This window comes from Lactuca serriola, chromosome 9, assembly GCF_051521515.1.
Source record: "Lactuca serriola cultivar US96UC23 chromosome 9, Lser_US96UC23_V15, whole genome shotgun sequence".
NCBI classification, from domain to species: Eukaryota; Viridiplantae; Streptophyta; class Magnoliopsida; order Asterales; family Asteraceae; genus Lactuca; species Lactuca serriola.
This window is the reverse complement of record NC_136416.1, coordinates 66100039-66120980: the sequence shown is the minus strand read 5'-3', so window position 1 is coordinate 66120980 and position 20942 is coordinate 66100039. Positions and strand designations below refer to the sequence as shown.

The 20942-nt window shown below is 32.8% G+C and overlaps 1 protein-coding gene across 1 annotated transcript; it reads left to right on the top strand.

Annotated features, from left to right (window-relative positions):
- The first annotated feature begins 1582 nt into the window (after positions 1-1582).
- On the top strand, positions 1583-6832 carry LOC145073919 (oligopeptide transporter 6-like). Its single transcript, XM_079020390.1, has 6 exons — positions 1583-2298; positions 2377-2474; positions 4493-5062; positions 5211-5469; positions 5755-5937; positions 6040-6832. The coding sequence occupies exons 1-6, from the start codon at positions 1801-1803 to the stop codon at positions 6655-6657; spliced, it is 2226 nt and encodes a 741-aa protein (XP_078876516.1). The 5' UTR covers positions 1583-1800; the 3' UTR covers positions 6658-6832.
- The last annotated feature ends 14110 nt before the right edge of the window (positions 6833-20942 follow it).

Below are 20942 nucleotides of genomic sequence, written 5' to 3'. Positions count from 1 at the left end.
TAGCTTTAGTTATTTTTCAAAAGTTTATAATGATATGTTTTAATCTTTTTCTAATGAGTATTATTTTATAGGAGTCGAATATTAGAATAAACTAGGTAAAATCATACAACTTGAAACTCTATTCGAAATAAACAAATTTGCGTAAGAGGTTATATTATGTTTAAGTAAATAAATTGATATGACACGACACAAAAATCTACTTGTTTAGTGTTTAACTCGACACAAACCAATATGTTTATAAAGCATAAATCATTTGTCATACGATCCGTTCCTTTGTCACATGCTCCATGAACTCCAAGTGTTTCATTGAATTCAAATGCTCCATTAGAATGCTTCAAATATTCAAGTCACATTGAACACTTATAATTGAATTTGAAATCAAAAACATCAAAATCAAACCTAAAATAGGCATTTATGTCCATGTACAAATCGCGAAATCAAACCAGAATCAAAATTAAACATGGAAATCAAACTTGATGAAATAGGGTCGACAAATGCATAAGGTAGCGACAAGAAAGAGGGAAAGAAAGATCAAAATTAAACATGGAAATCAAACTTGATGAAATAGGGTCGACAAATGCATAAGGTAGCGACAAGAAAGAGGGAAAGAAAGACTTAGAAGGTCGATTGTAAAAACCTTACTACAAAGATCGATTGTAAATTCCCAAATCACCTTTTATTTATACTACGACTACCCTTTCCAATTATAGATCGATTGTAAAAACCTCATTGTAAAGATGTAAAGATCTGTAAAAGTTCTATCATTAAATATTAGAGACGATGAAGGAAGGAGTAGGTTGCATATAGTGGAGAAAGGGAGAGTCGTCGATAATTTGTGTTTTGTGAAATAAGTGGGTCATATGGGATTCAAGATAGTGGCAAAGAGTCTCCAATGAGGTGTTTTCGTTAGGCTGCAGACAATAGCAAAGGTGATGGTGTTGGTTTCCGAAGGTGATGATGGTATCACCGATGGTGGAGAAATGCATGTTGTTGTTGGGCAAGATATGGTGAAGTCCATTATTCAAGTTAAAGCTTTTGTTTGTTAGTGGGTTTAAGGCAATAAATAAGGATGGAGAGATGCACATAACATCCCTCCAAAAAATGCATGTAGTAGTGAAGGGACAATGTAAAGAAGTTGCACCCAACAAGGAAAGAGAGAGGATGGTGGGTGGGAAGGGATGAGTTTTGTGGACCCTTTTTCTATTATTTATTGAAATAATAAAGTAAATGTAAAAAACTAAAAAAATAAATTAGAAATAAAAATATAGTTTTTTCAATTTTGATATGGACACAAACCATTAAAAAAACATTTTAGACTATTTATACAAGTCCAAATATTTTTTGACCAAAACCATAAAGGACAACAACTATAAGGACCATTTTTTGTAATACAACAACTATAAGAGCCATTTTTTGTAATTTTCTCAAGGTTAAATGTTATGCACATGACTTTATTCAACAAAGAACAATCAGTTTTAGGTAAAATGCCCAAACAATCAATTTTCTCAAAGCTTTAACTCTTTTAGTAACCAGAAGTTCCAAGAACAATCAATTTTAGGTAAAAAGCCAAACAAAAGTGTGATTTTACAAAACCAATGAATAACAAGAGGACGAAATATGTACTTTTCCCCAATAATATGGAATTAGGATCCTTATCAAGCTCTAATTTCGGCTGATAGCTTTAGCTTATCCTATTTCAAACATCCGTTACGATTCTGGATTCCACCGGATCTTCATTATAAGAAGGCCAAGATCACGGACTCTCAAAACCCCACAACGCTCCTCCCTTCTTCTCTTGTCATGGCCGGAATAAACCCTGATCTAGTCAGGGAAAATCTCGCCGCCGCCGGCGCCGCCCCCTCCGACGACGACGAATGCCCTATCAAGGAAGTCGAATTAACAGTCCCGAAAACCGACGATCCCACCATGCCTGTACTCACTTTCAGAATGTGGGTTTTGGGTATAACTTCATGTGTGATTCTGTCGTTCGTTAACCAGTTTTACTGGTATAGAACTGAGCCATTGTCGATAAGCTCGATAGCAGCGCAGGTGGCGACGGTGCCGCTTGGCCACTTGATGGCTCGAACGATTACCACAAGGGTGTTCTTCAAAGGTCAATGGTGCGAGTTCACGATGAATCCTGGGCCTTTTAATATCAAAGAACATGTACTGATTACGATCTTTGCGAATTCTGGTGCTGGAAGTGTTTATGCGACTCATATTTTGAGTGCTGTGAAACTTTTTTACAAGAAGCAATTAGCTTTTCTTCCAGCATTCATCGTTATGCTTACTACACAGGTGATTATAGAGGATTTTGGGTTCTTGGTGTTATTTAATTTTATGTGTTTGATCTGTGAACTTTTGTAAATCTTTTAGGTTCTGGGATTTGGCTGGGCTGGACTTTTCCGGCGGTTTCTAGTGGAGCCCGCTGAGATGTGGTGGCCGTCGAACCTGGTTCAGGTCTCCATTTTTAGGTATATACCAGATCATTTATTGGGCCCTGATTTATTTCTTTAATAGTCTTTATAAAATCAAAATAGATTTTTTATATTAATTTTTTAAAATCTTTATAAAATCAAATAGATTGTTATATTAATTCTCTTTATGGACTCTAGTTTGAAAAATCCTTCCTAATAAATAAAGAATTTTTTTGCAACTTGTCATTTTATGGTAATTTTTTATTTTTTTAATTAACTATCTAATTTTTAGATTATAGAAAGTAATTAATGTTTCATTAATTTGTTTTCTTATATTTTCAAATTTAATATGTTTCCTTCAATACATATAATTCAAAATTGACATGTTTCTTTTAAAGTTCATTGTCATTTTAGGCAAATTGGTCTATATAAAAAAAATCAAACTTTGTTGTTTTTTATTGACAAACTAAAAAAATATTATATGGTCAAAATATAATTATTTTTTCTGTAGTTTGTTTTATTAATATAGTTGAATTATTTATTTATTTATTATTTTGTTTGTATATATATATATATATATATATATATATATTTTGAAATTTTATTTTAAAAAATACTTAATGTTTACACTTTGATATTTAATGTTTTCTTTAAAAAAATTTTAAAGTTTATATCTTCATATATAAATTTTTTTTATCAACCCGTGTAGTACACGAGTTTCAAAATATGGTTATTTTAACATTATATTAGTTGTGAGACTCATGTAATAAAAAAATTAACTATAAAGGTCAAAATATTTGAGAACTATGAATTTATAAGAAAATAAAACAGATAATAAATTATTCTAATGAAAAAAAATTTTATCTATTAAATTTAAACAAATAATTAAAATAAATAAAAGAAACTAATGAGCTTTAATTTTGTGGATTTTAAAATTAAAAGTTAACTTCATTAATGAAATTGATATCCATTTATTATTAAACTAGGTGTGAGACTCATGTACTACACAAGTTGATTAAAAAAAGTTAGATATGAAGATATAAATTTGAAAATGACAATGAACTTAAAAATATGCATGCCAATTTTGAATTATGTATATGAAAAGAAACATATTGAAATTTGAAAATATAAAGAAACAAATTAATAACATATTAATTACTTTCTATAACCTATAAATTATTATAGTTAATTAAGAAAATAAAAAATTACCATAAAATAACAAGTGAAAACTAATTTCTAAGAATTAACCACAAAATTACATGTGTCAAAATGAATGACAATGTGACAAGTGACAAAAAATGATTTTTATTTATTAGAGTTGAAGATTTATTGTAATTATTACATTTAAATATTATATGAAATTTAATAAAATAGAAAACTCATAAAATGATGTGTGGAAAAAAATTAATTCAAAACAACAAAAAAAATAATAAAATACATTTAAATATTATAATAATAAAAGTTATTTTATATTGGAATGAGATTGTGTGAATCAGATTGTTATAATATATCTAATCGCTGAGATATTTCAAATATAATTATTTGAAAATTTTATCTTATTATAGAAATGAAAACTATGTATAAATATAGTATATTTTGAATATTAATGTCATTGTCATAATTGCAGAGATTTTTAAAATACTATGGAAAATTTATCTTTTATATAATATTAAAAATTGCTTTGTGTTTAAATTATATCGTTATAATTAGGGAAAAATTCATAAAAACCTTTATAGTCTTTTTTTCTCCCTAACCATATATATATTTTTTTTCTCTAATTTAACCATTGAAAGTTTGTTTTATTTTCTATAAAAACGATTGTAAGTTCTTTTTTCGGTAACGAGTTCCAAACACCAATTGGAACATTTTTTTTTTTTTTTGTTAAAAATGGTTTTTTAGAAAAAAAAAAATCAAAGTTTCAATGGTTAAATCATAAAAATAAATTCACCGAGTGATTAAACCCTATAAATTCTACGGTTTTTATGAAATTTTCCCACAATAATACAATCTTCTTGTGTTTAACCCTATGCTCATGGTGATTTCAAATATTAATAAATTGTATACTATGCATGCAGATCATTGCACGAGCAAGAAAAGAGACCAAAGGGTGGCACCACACTAAATCAATTCTTCATGATCGTCTTAATCTGCAGCTTCTCTTACTACATTTTCCCAGGATACTTTCTCCAAATCTTAACATCAGTTTCATGGATATGTTGGATCAACAAAAAATCCATTCTAGTCAACCAACTCGGGTCAGGTCAAAATGGTTTAGGAATCGGTTCATTTGGGCTCGATTGGTCCACAATTGCATCATACCTCGGTAGCCCACTAGCCAGCCCATGGTTCGCGACTGCAAATGTCACCGTAGGGTTTTGTCTTATGATGTTTGTGGTCACACCAACTGTTTATTGGAATAATATTTATCAAGCCAAAACCTTTCCATTTTACTCCACGGAACTTTTTAAAAGTGATGGTTCACGTTACAACACGACTGCAATAATTAATTCCAACTTTCAACTCGATAAAGTTGCGTATGCAAAAGAAGGCCCATTGTATATGAGTGCTTTCTTTGCTATGTCTTATGGTCTTGGTTTTGCTACACTTACCGCAACTATTGTTCACGTCGTGCTCTTCAATGGATGGTATTACTCATATCTTATGATTTTTTTAAGTATCAGACACATTACGAAAAATACCAACACAATGTGTGTCTGATACTATATACACATATTGTGTCTGAAAGTACTACCATAATAAGGTGATAATATTTATTTATTTTGATATGATTAGGGATATATTGGACAAGATGAAAGGGACATTTGGGAAATCGAAGAAAGTTGATGTGCATACTAGGCTTATGCGGGCGTACAAACCGGTCCCAATGTGGTGGTTTTATGTTATTTTGGTGCTGAATATTGCTCTTATTATGTTCGCTTGCAACTATTATGCTGATATTCTTCAGTTGCCATGGTGGGGTGTCTTGTTAGCTTGTGCTATAGCTATAGCCTTTACGTTGCCCATTGGTATAATCTCTGCCACCACAAATCAGGTAAATTTGTGTATAACTGTATATATTTTTTTCATTTTAGGTCAAATTGATCATGTGTTACGTAAATATGAATCCAAGGATGGACAATTTGACTTTTGAGGTCAAATATGTTAGTTTTGCAATTTTGTATAAAGTCAATGCCGTTCTTTTTCTAGCTTTTGTTAGGGAGTTTGATTTTATGACAAGATTTCTCACAAATTTTCTACAAATCATGCAAAATTGAAGTTTAAATCCAGTCAATTTGACCACAAAATCTGATGATTCTTGCGTTTGATTGACGAACAGACACCAGGGTTGAACATCATCACCGAGTACATGATCGGTTACTTGTATCCCGGACGACCAGTTGCAAATATGTGCTTCAAAGTTTACGGATACATCAGCATGGTTCAAGCTTTGACTTTTATCCAAGACTTCAAACTCGGGCATTACATGAAGATTCCACCAAGAGCCATGTTCATGGCACAAGTAAGCTTAAAAATCCCATCTTCTGATCTTCAATTCCGAATACACAACATTAACATTAACATATATAAACCTAATCACCCATCTTTTTTCGTATATTTACAGGTTTTGGGAACACTCATATCAGTCGTTGTATACCAAGTAACCGCGTGGATGCTAATGGGGAGCATCCCTAACCTCTGCGACACCACCTTGCTCCCAAAAGACAGTCAATGGAAGTGCCCGATGGACCATGTGTTCTACGACGCTTCTGTAATTTGGGGATTAGTTGGCCCACAACGGATTTTTGGAAACCTAGGAGTTTACCCTGCGATTAATTGGTTCTTCTTGATTGGAGCGATTTTGCCGCTGATAGTTTGGATTGCTCACAAGTGTTTCCCGACGCAGAATTGGATTCGATCGATTCATTTTCCGGTGTTGTTGGGTGCTACGGCGATGATGCCGCCGGCTTCCGCCGTGAACTATACCAGCTGGATTTTGATGGCGTATCTCTCCGGTTATGTTGCTTTTAGGTATTATCCGAATGCGTGGAAACGGTATAATTATGTTCTTTCCGGTGGCCTTGATGCTGGAACGGCGTTCATGAGTATTTTGTTGTTCTTGGGACTGCAAACGACGGGGGTTTCGGTGAACTGGTGGGGGAACGACGGTGAAGGCTGCCCCGTTGCTACTTGTCCGACAGCCAAAGGGGTTGTGGTCGACGGTTGTCCTGTTTTTAGTTGATTATTGTTTCGTTTGCTAGATTAGTGCCTTTTTTTTTTTTTTTTTTTTACTTGCTATTTAGTAAAAAAAATTCATTTTTATGTTAGTGTTTTTATTGTGGATGAATAGATGGTATATATCTTGTTTTCGTGGAATTTCATTGGTGGGTATAATTAGAACTTGCATTTGGTTTTCATTTGTTTTGTTTTTGTCTCTGCAAACTCCCTCTATACTTCCATACACAAGTCAACATCAACAATTTCATTTGTTTTTAACTATGCAATCTCCATCCACACACAAGTTAAAATTATTAATTTGCATTTGTTTTTGTCTATGCTATCTTTCTATCCACACACAAGTCAAAATTAATAATTGCATTTGTTTGTGTCTATGCAATCTCAGTCTATACATACACAAGTCAAATTTATAAGTGAAATATCATAATCAAGACTTGATATTAGATTTATGACAAAATTGCAAAAATAGTCTCTATGGTATGTATTTTTTTTAAGAATTTTTTTGAGTAGATGGTTCTTTTGAACTAGTTTACTTGCAGTTTTGTTCCCAATCCAAACTAAAAAGACTATTATACCCTAAATAAATTTAGTTTTTATTTTATTCTACTTTTTAAAACTAGATTATAACCCGCGTTAAACGCGGGGAAACGTATTAAAAAAATTACCGAAACATTTAATATATTTTGCATAATAATTATAAAAGAAAGTTTATAGCTATTGTTATTATTGAAAGGTGAAGAAGAAACACTGAAATCGATAAATAACTATAAACGTTGTTGGACCTCTTTGTAGACAACGTTTTTTATTTTATTAGTTGAACGATTTTTCTCATCACATATGAGTACCTTCAAACCTTTTTTGCTTGTTACACAAGAAACAACTACATATAACTGATCATGGGTGAAGACGGATCTACGTAAGTATAACCCAACATTTGATAATGACTGTCCTTGACTTTTGTTAATGGTCATAGCGAAACAAACTGCTATTGGGAATTGTCTATGTTGAAAATGGAATGGATTTTTTATCGAATGGCGTCAACTTCATGCGAGGTATATAAGTAGTCTCGTTGAAAAATCTACCAGATATAATTCGTGCTTCAATGACGTGTCTTCCAAGCCTTACGATTTGTAATCTAGTACCATTGCATAGTCCTCTGGTTTGGTCAATATTACGAAACAACATGACCGGAACACCTTTTTTTAGTATAAGTTTATGGTTGGGAATTCCGGAGGCCTTAAAAGCGTTAAACACATCCGGAGAGTATACTGATTCCTCAAAAGAATCTTCTGTCTCGGTCTCACATAAGGAATCTGCAGATATGTTTTCCCTTCATCTTTCATCAATTATAACATGTAGTCGTTGATAACATCAACTTCTTCATTAGTAGGGACCAAAATAGTTTTATCTTGAAAATACGATGGATCATCAAGATGGTTATGAAAAGATGAATAAAATCAACAAATGATTTTGTCTCTTCGAAATCATTGTTTGGACAACCGAACTGAAGCCTCATGTTTACAGTCAAACGTAAAACTGTACATTCACGCCATAATAAATGTTGGTATTCATATATGTTGTACACTGTAAAATGTAAGATGAAATACATAAAGTTAGAGAGAAGAGTAAATGCATAAACGGATATCATAACATACCATAAAAATGATTATACAAAGAATGGAATTAAAGGCTATTGGTGAAGAAAATAACAAATTAAAGTTGGTTAACAACTATAGATAGTTTACATTTTTTTTTCAAGTATGAATTATGGACTTTGTTTAAGTATGTGGACTTGCATTATTTTTTTATTTTTGGTTTATAATGAACTTTTATATATTTGTTTTCTGTTAGTTTTTTATATGCGTTTTGTTGACACAAATCTATTTAAATGAACACAATTATACTTTTAAATGTAAATAAAATAAACCTAATTAAAAACTATAAATCACCGAAGAATAAATATAAACAATGAAATGCGTGCCTTTTTTTTACTTCGATTAACCAAGCTAACAATTGTTTACTGCTATAGAAGGCTGTAGAAAGGAAGAAATATTGATTTAGTATCGTGAATATCAATATAAACGAAGAGTTAAAACATAGATAAAACACAATAAAAACCCACTTTTTGCAGGAGCGTCGAATGAAAAATAAAAATGGGTTTTGGCGGAATATGTCATATATATATATATATATATATATATATATATATATATATATATATATATATATATATATATATATATATTGAATCCAAGTTTGTTTTGGAGGGATAAGATAAAATTCATTTTTATCTTATCCCTTAAATGTTGAATTTCAAAATGTAGGTAGGATAGATAATATAGAACATTTTAAGATTTATTTTTTAAAATTTAAAATTAGGATAATGTTGATGGTTAGTTTGGAAAAAAAATAATTTAATAACAGCCCAAAAATATATTATTTACCAAATCGGCTCCATGACTTTACATTTAATACCAAGTAGCCCCTACTACATATTGTGCCCAAGAATATATTATTTACCAAATTGGCTCCATGACTTTACATTTAATACCAAACAACCCCTACTATATATTGTTTATTATGTAAGCATTTTACTTTGAAAAGTGTACAAATTAAGACATTGTATTTTCATTTTCTTATTAAAGACACATTTTATTTGGAAAAGCCATATACTTTATTCAATTATTTGTTTGTCATTGCAGGTACGCTATTTTTGTTTTTTATAGAATTGCATGTCAACATAGTTTGTTATGAACAATAAAAAAAATTATTGTTATAAAATCTTGTTTGTGAAATAACAAACTCAGTGACTTAAGCCAAAGATTAAGGAGATTACTTTTAAACTTAAAAAAAATTGACAATAATAGACTTGGTCAACACAGTTTGTTATTTAAACTTAAAACAAATTGATAATAATAAAATTGATCAACAATTTGTAACATAATTCGAGTTCATAAAAAGAATTCAACATAATTATGAACTTGTCTCAAATAACATGACTACTATCGTGTTATAATTAAATGAAAACAAACATAATCTTCAAAATGAAAACAATGTATTTGTCAAAGAAATCCTTAAACACATAATAAAAACTCAAATTAATAGAATAATATAATATAATGCTACCTTTGATATCTTTTACATCAACCAATGATTGTCGTGGTGAATAAAATCTTTAACATGACGGTCAAACAATATAAAAGAAGCAGACCCAGTTTCATCTTGAACACGTATTACGTCCCTTACCCTAAATATTATTGTATGACACGCTAATGGACAATAAAATAAAAATTGAAACATTATAATAAAGATTCATGAGACAAGAAGTTTACAAATGTAAAATTATAAACTTACTTGCCGGATATATCAGATACTCCTCCGCAACCATTAAAATTAAATGGTTCACCATCACTATCATTACCATTTTTAGTTACCTTTTTTGAACAGTCACAACAATAAAAAGAATACCATCCTTCCTCCAAATCGAAACCGATTATAGTAGCAATGATAGACAAACCAATTTCCTGATTGGTAAAAATACACACACACACACGCACACACACACACACACACACACACACACACATATATATATATATATATATATATATATATATATATATATATATATATATATATATATATATATATATAGACACACACATTAAAAAAATTGTTATATATAATGGAAAAATATGAATAATTAAGTATACCTCATTGTAATCTGGAATATCATCAATGTTTTTAATTTGAAAACGGAGGTAGTAATTTTCTGGCTTGGCGACAACAGTTTCTGTGTTAAGTTGTGTAGTATTAATGGAAGACTCAACATTAAAATCGATATCAACAATGCTACATATAAGAAGGAAAAATGAAGAAGATCAACAATAATAATAATTATTGATTAAGAATAAGTAAAAATAAAACAATAAATAATTATATCATAGTCATCAAATACATACACCTTTTTAAATTCTGAAATATGATGCATATAATCATTAATATGCAATCTCGACCCAAATAAACAGTTATTGACTTGTGGCTGACCTATAAATAGCAATTGAAGTAATAGATTATTTCGTATTATAAATAAAATATTAATGTAATGAGCATAGACATCTAAAAATAATTATTCTTACCACCCCAAGTCTTGAGCTTTGCCATACGTAGGAAGATGATCACAGAAGCATTTTCATTTTGATGTTCAAATATGTAGCTAATCAACTTCAATGCAAAACCATCCCACAAAGAAACTTACATTTTCCTACCATTATAATTGATTGTTTGGGTTATATGAATAAAATATTAAACATGATAAATTACTGAAAAATAAAGAAAGCACATCAGATCTTGTGCAACAATACTCATTAGCCTTGTTTCCCTTGCATTATCCTTAATCACTCTAATGGGTTTAGTAGATACAACTTGACCAATAAAATCTACAAAAAGTAAATTTGAATCAATTATTATAATATAAATTGGTTAAAAAATATATAATATAATAAATGCAAAACTGTTTAGGGAAAAAAACTCACCAAATGCAACACAGAGTGTCAAAATTTCTGACTGTTAGATATTGAAAACTCACAAAGTAAAAGGATCGATCGTATCAACAAAAGGAGTTGATACATGAATTGTGGTTGTTTTGTAGAAATTTATCTTATGCTTGTGAGCAACCAACATGTAATATTCTTCGTTTCTGGTCATACCAAAGTTAGTGATTTGACTTACAGCTCCTTCTTCTAGGAGGGCTTGAAATGCATTTATGATATTTTTTTGATTGTTGCATGTATTATAGTGCCTTGTGGGTGATAAAGAATATTATTATATGAAACAAAAATAAAACATAAGTTTTTTTTCATATAATTTTAATCTTACCTCCTGGTCCATTAAAATCATGTCCAAGCTGCTGACCATGTTTGGGTTGTTTTTTTATGTCTGTTTCCAAATAATTACAACTTGAACACGAATATTCCATGATTTTTTGGAGGCATCTATGTCAGCTAACTTATCAATGACGATTTCACTGTCATTGTTATGTGTTATTTCGCTTGTGCTATGAGAAATATAAAAGTATTAGAGATAATTATGAGATATAGTGGAAAAAGTAATTCAAAGATTCACAAGGTTTTTGTTTAATGTAAATATGATGTTGTTCAATTAACATAGACATTCTTGGTTAATATACTTAACCATGAAAAAAACAAAAATAAACATTATTTGTATTTTGCAAAATAATAGTTGGCTGTAATTATTGATTAATGGAAGTAGGGATGGTATCAAATCAAAACATAGATAGTATGCTGATATATTTCACATAAAACAAGAAAGCCAAAAAAATGAGTATGAGCACTTATCACATAGAAGGTTGTAGAAAGGAAGAAGTATTGATAAACAATGAAATGCGTACCTTTTGCCTTTGATTAACTAAGCTAACAATTGTTTACTGCTATAGAAGGTTGTAGAAAGGAAGAAATATTGATTTAGTATCGTGAATATCAATATAAACGAAGAGGTAAAAACATAGATAAAACACAATAAAAACCCACATTTTGCAGAAGCGTGGAAGGAAAAATAAAAATGGGTTTTGGCGGAATATGTTATATATATATATATATATATATATATATATATATATATATATATATATATATATATATATATATATATATATATATATATATATAAATGTATGTATGTATTGAATCCAAGTTGGTTTTGGAGAGATAAGATAAATGTCATTTTTATCTTATCCCTTAAATGTTGAATTTCAAAATGCAGTTAGGATAGATAATGTAGAACATTTTAGGATTATTTTTTAAAATTTAAAATTAGGATAATGTTTATGGTTAGTTAAGTTCCTATCTTTGGTGGCTGATTTTTCGATTTGAATATGGGAAGTAGTTATGACAGACGAAAATAAATAGTGAATTGTTTTGTTAGGATGACATCACCAAAAATATTAAGAACGATCTAAGGGTTGAAATCAATCAAAGAAATCCAATGAATGGTTCTGATTGTTGAAGGTGACATCATCAGGTTTCTGTTTTAATATATATAAAGATTATTATTATTATTATTATATATAAATATAAATTTCGGCCCACATATCCACCCCACCTCCTCCTTCTCTCTCTCTCACACACATAAGATGAAAAAAACGAGTTTGCAATGAAATAATAGTTTGACAAAATGGACTATTCATCAATGTTTGATCAAACTTCATCTTTCATTTTCAGCCACACATCTTCATCTACAACCCATCTTCTTGTTTGAAGATTGTATATCTTCATATGTTCATTGATGTTCTTAACGAAAAAAATATATACCGTTCTTCATAGGTTCATTAGCTTAAATCCCAGAAATTCATCATCATCTTTTTCGATACCCATTTCGATTATCTCTATGTAAAACAAAATTTGGTTCCATCATTGAATCCCAGAATTAACAGAGTCAGTATTACAAAATATATCCTTCCATCTTCACTTTTGTTTAAAAATTAAATCATCAGAAAGCGAAAACACGAACCTCCAGCCATTATACACCATTTTCTTCCTCAGAATCGGACATGAAAACCCTAAAATCCGACCTTTAAAACCCATAAAATCCACATTCAAAGATATACATGTTCATCATCTGAAATTGGGACCTTGAAACTCATGAATTGGACCTTGACACCTAGGGGTGTAAGTGAGACAAGCCAAATCGCAAGAAACTCCAAACCAACTCGGAAAATACTCGAAATCGACTCGACCTTAATCGAGCCGAGCTCGAGCTCGAGCTACTCGAGTACCTTATCGAGCCGAGCTCGAGTACAAAAATACTCAGCTCGTAAGGCTCACGAGCTTAATCAAGCTTAGTGTAATTTACATATATACCATTTCTTTATAATTGTTCATTTATAACATATATGTCATTTATTTATAATTATTCATTTATGACATATATAGTTGATGTTATATTGATATTAGGTGATGAATAGTTGTTTTTTTGGTAGTTTGGACATTTACATGTGGAACGTTTAATATTTCTTACTCAATTTAGTGATTTTGATTTTTTTTTTAAATATTAGTTGAGCCAAGCCGAGCCAAGCTCGAGACTGTCGAGTATTTCACGGGCTCGTGCTGGAGCTTAAAATCAAGGCTTGAGTCGAGTTCGAGCCGAGTTTCGAGCTCGAGTGTTTTAGTCGATCCGAGCTTCGAGCTTGGTAGTATTCGGCTCGACTCAGCTCGTTTACACCCCTATTGACACCCCTAAAATCGGAACTTGAAAACCCTAAAATTGGGAATATATGAAATCGAATTGTTGGTCTTACCTTCATCAGATAGGAATATTATGTACAGAGGAAGACGCAGAGGCTAGGGACTTAGGTTATGTTCTCCGACAATAGTTTATTGATTGGATGTCACCAAACAAAGAAAATGGAAGAGGGAGTAGGTTTGGTGTGATGATGGTTGAAGGCGACATCGTTATCTAAATTGATTTGGGGATAGAGAGGAAGGAAAAGGACGGTAGGTAATAATCAGTGGTGGTTGTGGTGTTCTCGGAAAAAATGGAGGTATAGAGGAATGGAGACCATGAGGGATGGGGGTTAGGATCAAATCCGATTAGGAGGATATAATCTAGATAGAGAGTGAGAGAGATAGAGAGAGAGAGAGGGGGTATATGGGTCCGTAATTTTCTTTAATAAATATAAATATTTTTAGAAAAAAATGGAAAATAAATATAATAAGGGTAATTTAGTCATTTTTGTTTTGGAAGGGACCAAATCCACGTACAAACTAGGCCAAAAGGACCATGAAACCAAAAAAGTCGAAGTTTGGACTAAACCTCAGAAAAAAGGCATACTACAGGGACCATTTTTGCAGTTTTGTCTAGATTTATTGATCTGGATCATTGTGATTCGTCTTTCCCACAGCTTAGTGGAGATATGATTATGTTGACCCTTTTTTCAAATGGTTCAGTTAATATTAAATATCTTTGTAATCTAAATTTTTCATGAAATTAAAAATTACACAAATTGGCCAAAGGACATAACGTCAAAAGACACAGAATAATAATGTTTTATGTATAGAATGGATCCATTAAACAGGACGAGCATATCACAATATCAACAATGTTGATTGTCAAAAAGGAAATTGTCTAACTACAGTTAAAAATCACATATATTCTCTCAGGAAGCACAAGCGAGAGTTTCCAAACAGACTACCAGAGCATGGTGTGAGTCGCAAACCATCAAAAGAAGAGACCATAACAAGCGATAGGATCTAAAGTTATAGTAAAAATAGCATGGAATACCTACAAAAGGTATGGATACCTAATGAGAACTAATTGAAGTTGATTTGGGTGGTTATTCTTTTACTTGGACGGATAGGTAAGCTTCTAAAATGAACAAACTTGACTTAATCTTTGCTTATGATTCTTTTCTTGACATGTTTGTTGGTGTCACTAAGGTGGTGTTAGATAAATTTATTCCAGTTCATCGTCAGATTCTGTTAAAGGAGAAAGTGCTTGATTTTGGCCCTACTCCTTTTTGCTTTTTTAATTCCTGGTTAGATATGGAGGATTTTCACAAGCTTGTGACCGACACTTGGACTACTAACGACATTAATGATGTTAACAGTTTTGTAGCTTTTAAAAAGAAGCTTCAAAATCTTAAGAAAGTCATCCGGAAATAGAATTCTTCTATTCGAGTTGTTCATAAGGAGAAAAAGATAATCTTACCTCTCACATTGCGGCTATTGATATGTCGGATCCAACCATTTGTAGACCCTAAAGTTCCTGCTCGAGTTTTTGTACTTCACCTCGAGGACAGTACTCCCTCATCAGCATGTCCTTCAAGTGTTCCTAGCTGATGGAATATGCCACCACTAAAGTCAGATACTTAACATGGCCGTTCCACCATGTTAATGCTCTGTCAGAGAAGGTACAAGCTGCAAACTTGACCTTGTTGCCCTCCTGGCAAGCACAGATTTCAAAGACAGATTCCATCTTTTCAATCCATTGCCTTAACACCATTACCCCACCAGTTATGTTGAAGCTGTGGGGTTTGGCGTTCGTGAAGTCCTTGTAGGTGCATTCCTGGGGATGTCCATGGCTTTCACCATGGTTCGAGGGAGGTGCACCTGTTCCCGATCCACTAGGGACAAGAGCATTGATGAATGACACAACAGCTGCTACTGCCGCTGTGAAGGCTGCCTGGAACATAGTGGCATCGAAAGGAGAAGGTGGTTGAGGAGGTTGAGGTGGTGGTATCGGTGTTTTGTTGTTAGGGTTACGCCTGGGATTCTTGCATGGCGGCATCTTTAACTATACGTTTAAAAGATGACGACATGGATAAGAATAAATGAATAATGAGTATGTCTCATGGACTAACTCTCCATAGTACAACAACAAAATGAATAGCATAGCTAAATGAAAACGATAGCATTTGGATAATAATTTCCATATGATTAGATATCTGTCAATAATACTGGGATTACAGATGTAACAAGTTCTGGAAAAATGGCCTAGAAGTAGGCCTTACATCAGCCAAGATAGGAAAATTTTTGACAGAACTATGACTAGATCAAGACCTAACAGGTCTAAGATTTACAAAGATAGGAAATTAGACCAAAGTTTTTACATAAACTAGGTTATATCCAAAAGATGAGTCGCCGAGGTTCTATCGGCGACGAGAACTGCTAGCATGAGTTCTTGATCGCGACAGTAGACGTTCCATGTCCCTCATACGCCTGTCAGCTCTCACTTGCTGAGCTTGAAGTTCCCTAACTTCAGCTTAAGTTTCAGCAAGTTCCCTCTGCAGAGCTGCATTGCGGACCAGAGTCCTTTCATGAGCAGACTCTAGTTGGCGAATGCGGACGGCGTTAACGCCAGAGTTGGCGTCAATCTCCAAGACTCGATTGATAGTTGATTGACCCAGTATCGTGTTCCTAGAGATCCTACGAACCATGATGGGTAGGACCCTGTCAGCAGAACCTCCTTCAGTGAGGTTGTAGAAACTTCTGTCTCCATTGTAGGGAATGGGTTGACTCTGTTCCTGACTCCATCTATTGAAGTTAGTGGCCCACAGAGGTATGGGTCCTTGAAATGTGGGGGGTTCAGGTTTGGGTCTTGAGCAACTAGGGGTAGGTTGTTGACTACAGGCTCCGATTCAGAACTATCGGAAAAACCCTCAGCATGGTGATCATCCAAAGGGATTGGGTGATCATCTTCTGGTTCTTCCTCTAGCCATCCAGCGTTGCCTTGGTTTGGGAAGCACGGATCGCCGTGGTGAAATCCAGCCATTAAAATCTATGCGAGAAAAGGGGTATAAGAAATAGCTAAATAGACGGACTGACTAAGATAATTACAGTAAGACTAAATACCCCTATGGTATTACTTTATGGTTGTGTTGGTAAGTTTTTAGACTTGTTGCCACATCACAACCATTCTTGGGCATATGCTAATCACTCCTTGGACCAGCATAGTTGATCAAGCTATGCCATTCCCAAGACTGACCATATATCCCCAGGCTTACTTGTGATATTCAACAATCGTAATACTTTTGTTCTTGTTATTGTGACACTGATTTTAGTATGAATGCATGCATGTATACTTACTTAAATATTTTATTATTTAAAAGTATAACTCTTAGACAGAGTGTTTTAATCCCAATGTATTTATAGTTAGTATATCTTTTATGGGTTGATATACTATATTCACTATAAACAATGCTCTGATACCAATCTATCACACCCCAAAACCAAGAACGGCGGAAACGTTCCGGGGTGGAGGACGTCATGTATAGTATAACAACAATGTAAAGTAGTAAACAAGCAACAACATCATCCATTGCATTAAAAGTAAAGTTTTAATACATGTGTGTTCTTTCAATGTAATAAGACACCAAAAATATACAATCAAAATAAAAGACGAGTCTTGTCTGTGCTCCGTCTTCTCAAAACCTGGCCGTCGTACCTGTCTACTGGTGACCTGAAAATACAAATTATTTTGAAAGCGAGTATTAGCCTAAAGCTAGTGAATTCATAAGTATTTAAGTGTCATTATCTTGTTTTGGAAAGTTGTTATGAATGCCTTGTAAATCTTTAAATGAAACAATTGATATAAGTGATGAAAACCCTAGAAAATCCCTTATTTCCTACTAGTATGAAATGTAGTCTCCTACCAAGACCCGAATGTTTTGTAAGTGAAAATGATAGTTTTTCCTTTCTTTTGACTATTACTAACAGTACTTAGTCTAACTCATCGTTTATATGAATGTATCACAAAATAAAGTAATAGGAAAATGTACTAATGTAATTGTTATCCTTTTGTATTAGGATTAACACGACATCGCGATTAACGAAATGTATAACCTTTGAACATCCGTAGATTATTCAATTGTCCTCTGTAGCTGCAGTAGATGGGAGGAAGGGTTAGTCCCGTAAAGGTACTCCTAGTATAAGTATTAACCGTAGGCATCCGTAGATGTTCATCAACCTCTATAGCGAACAGTAGGCCCAAATGGTTAGTCCCGTAAAGGTACCCCTAATATATAAGTAATAACCGTAAGCATCCGTAGATGTTCATCAACCACTGTTGCTAACAGGTGGGATTCGGAATGGTTAGTCCCGTCTAGATATCCCGTTGAACTGGGATAGGCAGGACAATTTACACAGAAGGTACTAATAAATCATCCTCGTGAATCAAGATACAAGTATTCATGTAAATGTATACAGGTAAATGTATCTACGTAAAGGTACTCATGTAATGTATTCATGTAAGCGTATTCATGTAACATGTAATGTATAGTATAGACTCATGAATTAACTGACTCTGATGTAATTCCTTGTAATAGGAATAATGTTTTGTATCTTCTAACTATCCCTATAATAGTTAACTAGAAGGTAATTGGTTGTCCAAGCAGGTTTATACACCCTTGCTACACAAGAGTGTGGGAAACTGAATGAAGGATGAAAACTATAACATCAATACATATATAAGAACATAAGTGTATAGATATAGTTTTGTTCAAGAAGGTAAAAATGGTTTTGTAAGATATCTAAGAGTTTTGAACAATAATTAACAATGACTTGATGTCATTTTAATAAACATTTCAAAACAAATACAATTGCTACCAAGGTATTTTAAGATAGAAAACCATTTCATGCATTAGGGATGAGAATTTGGCCCGAAAACCCGAACCGAACCGAACCAAACCGAATTAGACCCGAATAAGCAATTCGATTCGGTTTTCGGGTATCTATATAAGGCTTATTCGGTTTTTTGGTTATTCGGTCCGGGTTACCCGAATAAGGGCTTATTCGGTCCAAAAAGACCGAACCGAATATGAAAAGTCACATTTTTTTCCTAACACGATTGCTTATTCGGTCTTCTTTTCTATCTATCTTTACCCAACAAAACCCACGTAATACACCAAAAAAATCAACGAAATCGAATTCGATCATCTGTATTACACCAAATCGACGAGTCGACGACATTACTCTTTGATCGATTGAGGTTTTTCTAATCCTTGCGACATTACTCTTTGATTGATAGTTGCGGCTGCTGCCCTTGCGACTTACGATAATCCGGACTCATTGATCGATCATCACTAGTTCAAAGTTTAAACTTCAAAGTCCATTCACGTTAAGAAATAAAAGTTGGCCCTTGCGTCTGGAAAAAATAATCGTCTCCTCATCATTGTTTACTAGTTTTTACTATGATCAAACTCCATTCAAGTCATACAAAATACAATATTTATAATCACATTGTAAATGTTATTTGTAAATGTTATTCGGGTTATTCGGCTCCGTAATCATCTTCTACATGTTATTTGGGTTATTCGGGTCGGAACCGAACCGAATCGAATGATACCCGAACCGAACCCGTATTGCTTATTTGGTTCAATTTTCGGTTCATACAATTACCCTTATTCGGTTTTCGGTTTATTCGGGTTCGAGTCGGTTCGGTTCGGTTCCAACCCGAATAACATCCCTATCATGCATCACATTTTGAAGTATGTGAAATCTGCTGGATGAAAACACAGTTATAAAATACATATGAGTGATTTAATAACATGTTGTTTTCTACTTGTATTCCCCCCCCCCCCAATTAAAGCATTTAAAATCATTTAAAATATTGATTAAGGGGTATGAACTCACTTGAAGATGGTGGTTTGGATGAACTGAACGGTATAGGATTGTTAGGTGTCAAGTGAGAACTTGTACACACACTATGATCCTAATGAACATATAATGTGACATCCCCAAAATCACGGCTAGAAAAGACCGATTTTGTTTATGCTTTATGAAAATCAGAGTACTTCGTTTTATAAAAAGGTTGCGGAATTTGTTCCCAGAAAAACATGGTAAATACGTTATTAAAACATTTTCGAGGAAACGTATTTATTTCATTTTAAAACGTTTGGGATGTCATCGTTAATACAGAAACATAAGCATAAACAGAACTTACAATTATTTACACTAGTGATCTACATCTCTTTTAAATCTCTCAGTGTAATGTCACTTCATATCAACACCTGTGATATAAATAAACTGAGTGGGTCAGGTTGGGAAACCTGGTGAGCACATAGGGTTTTCAACCCACAATAATATAGTTATTATTTTTAAACATCAAGCAATCAACCCAATTACTCATTCCCGTTATCCTCACATTACGTCCCTAAAACATCTAACACAAGGGACTTAGTCAAAGGACTATCATTGGGATGGAGTGTACCTGGTGAGCACACAGTTCACACAGTTCGAATGAACACACAGTTCGAATAAACACACAGTTCAAATAAACACACATTTCAAATAAACACCTACAGGTTGCGAGCCTGCTAGTGTTCCACTGGACTGTCTAGAATAGTCCGTGGTCGTCATCTATACTCCGCTAGATGACTAGATCATCAAGAACAGCTATAACGAGGCCTCTCATTATTTTATTTTGTCACACAGCAACTATTACATCTACCCATGTTTTACCCAACACATTTTGTAGATATAAAATACATATACAGTTTAAAACATTAAAAACATGTATAAAACGTTCATCCAGCATAGATAGCAAGTATACAGATAATATACACACAACACGTAATTTGTATAAAATACTTCATATCTATGTGTAAGCTGAAAGTAACTATGCACTCACCTGAGTAGGTGGTGACTCAACACTCGAACAGCGCTTCGATACTCTCAAAACAATTTCCTTCAATAAAACCTAGTATCAATACCACTAGGGTTTAGTCCAACGATAACCGCGACAAACTTATAGTCTGACTATTATTATTATTATATA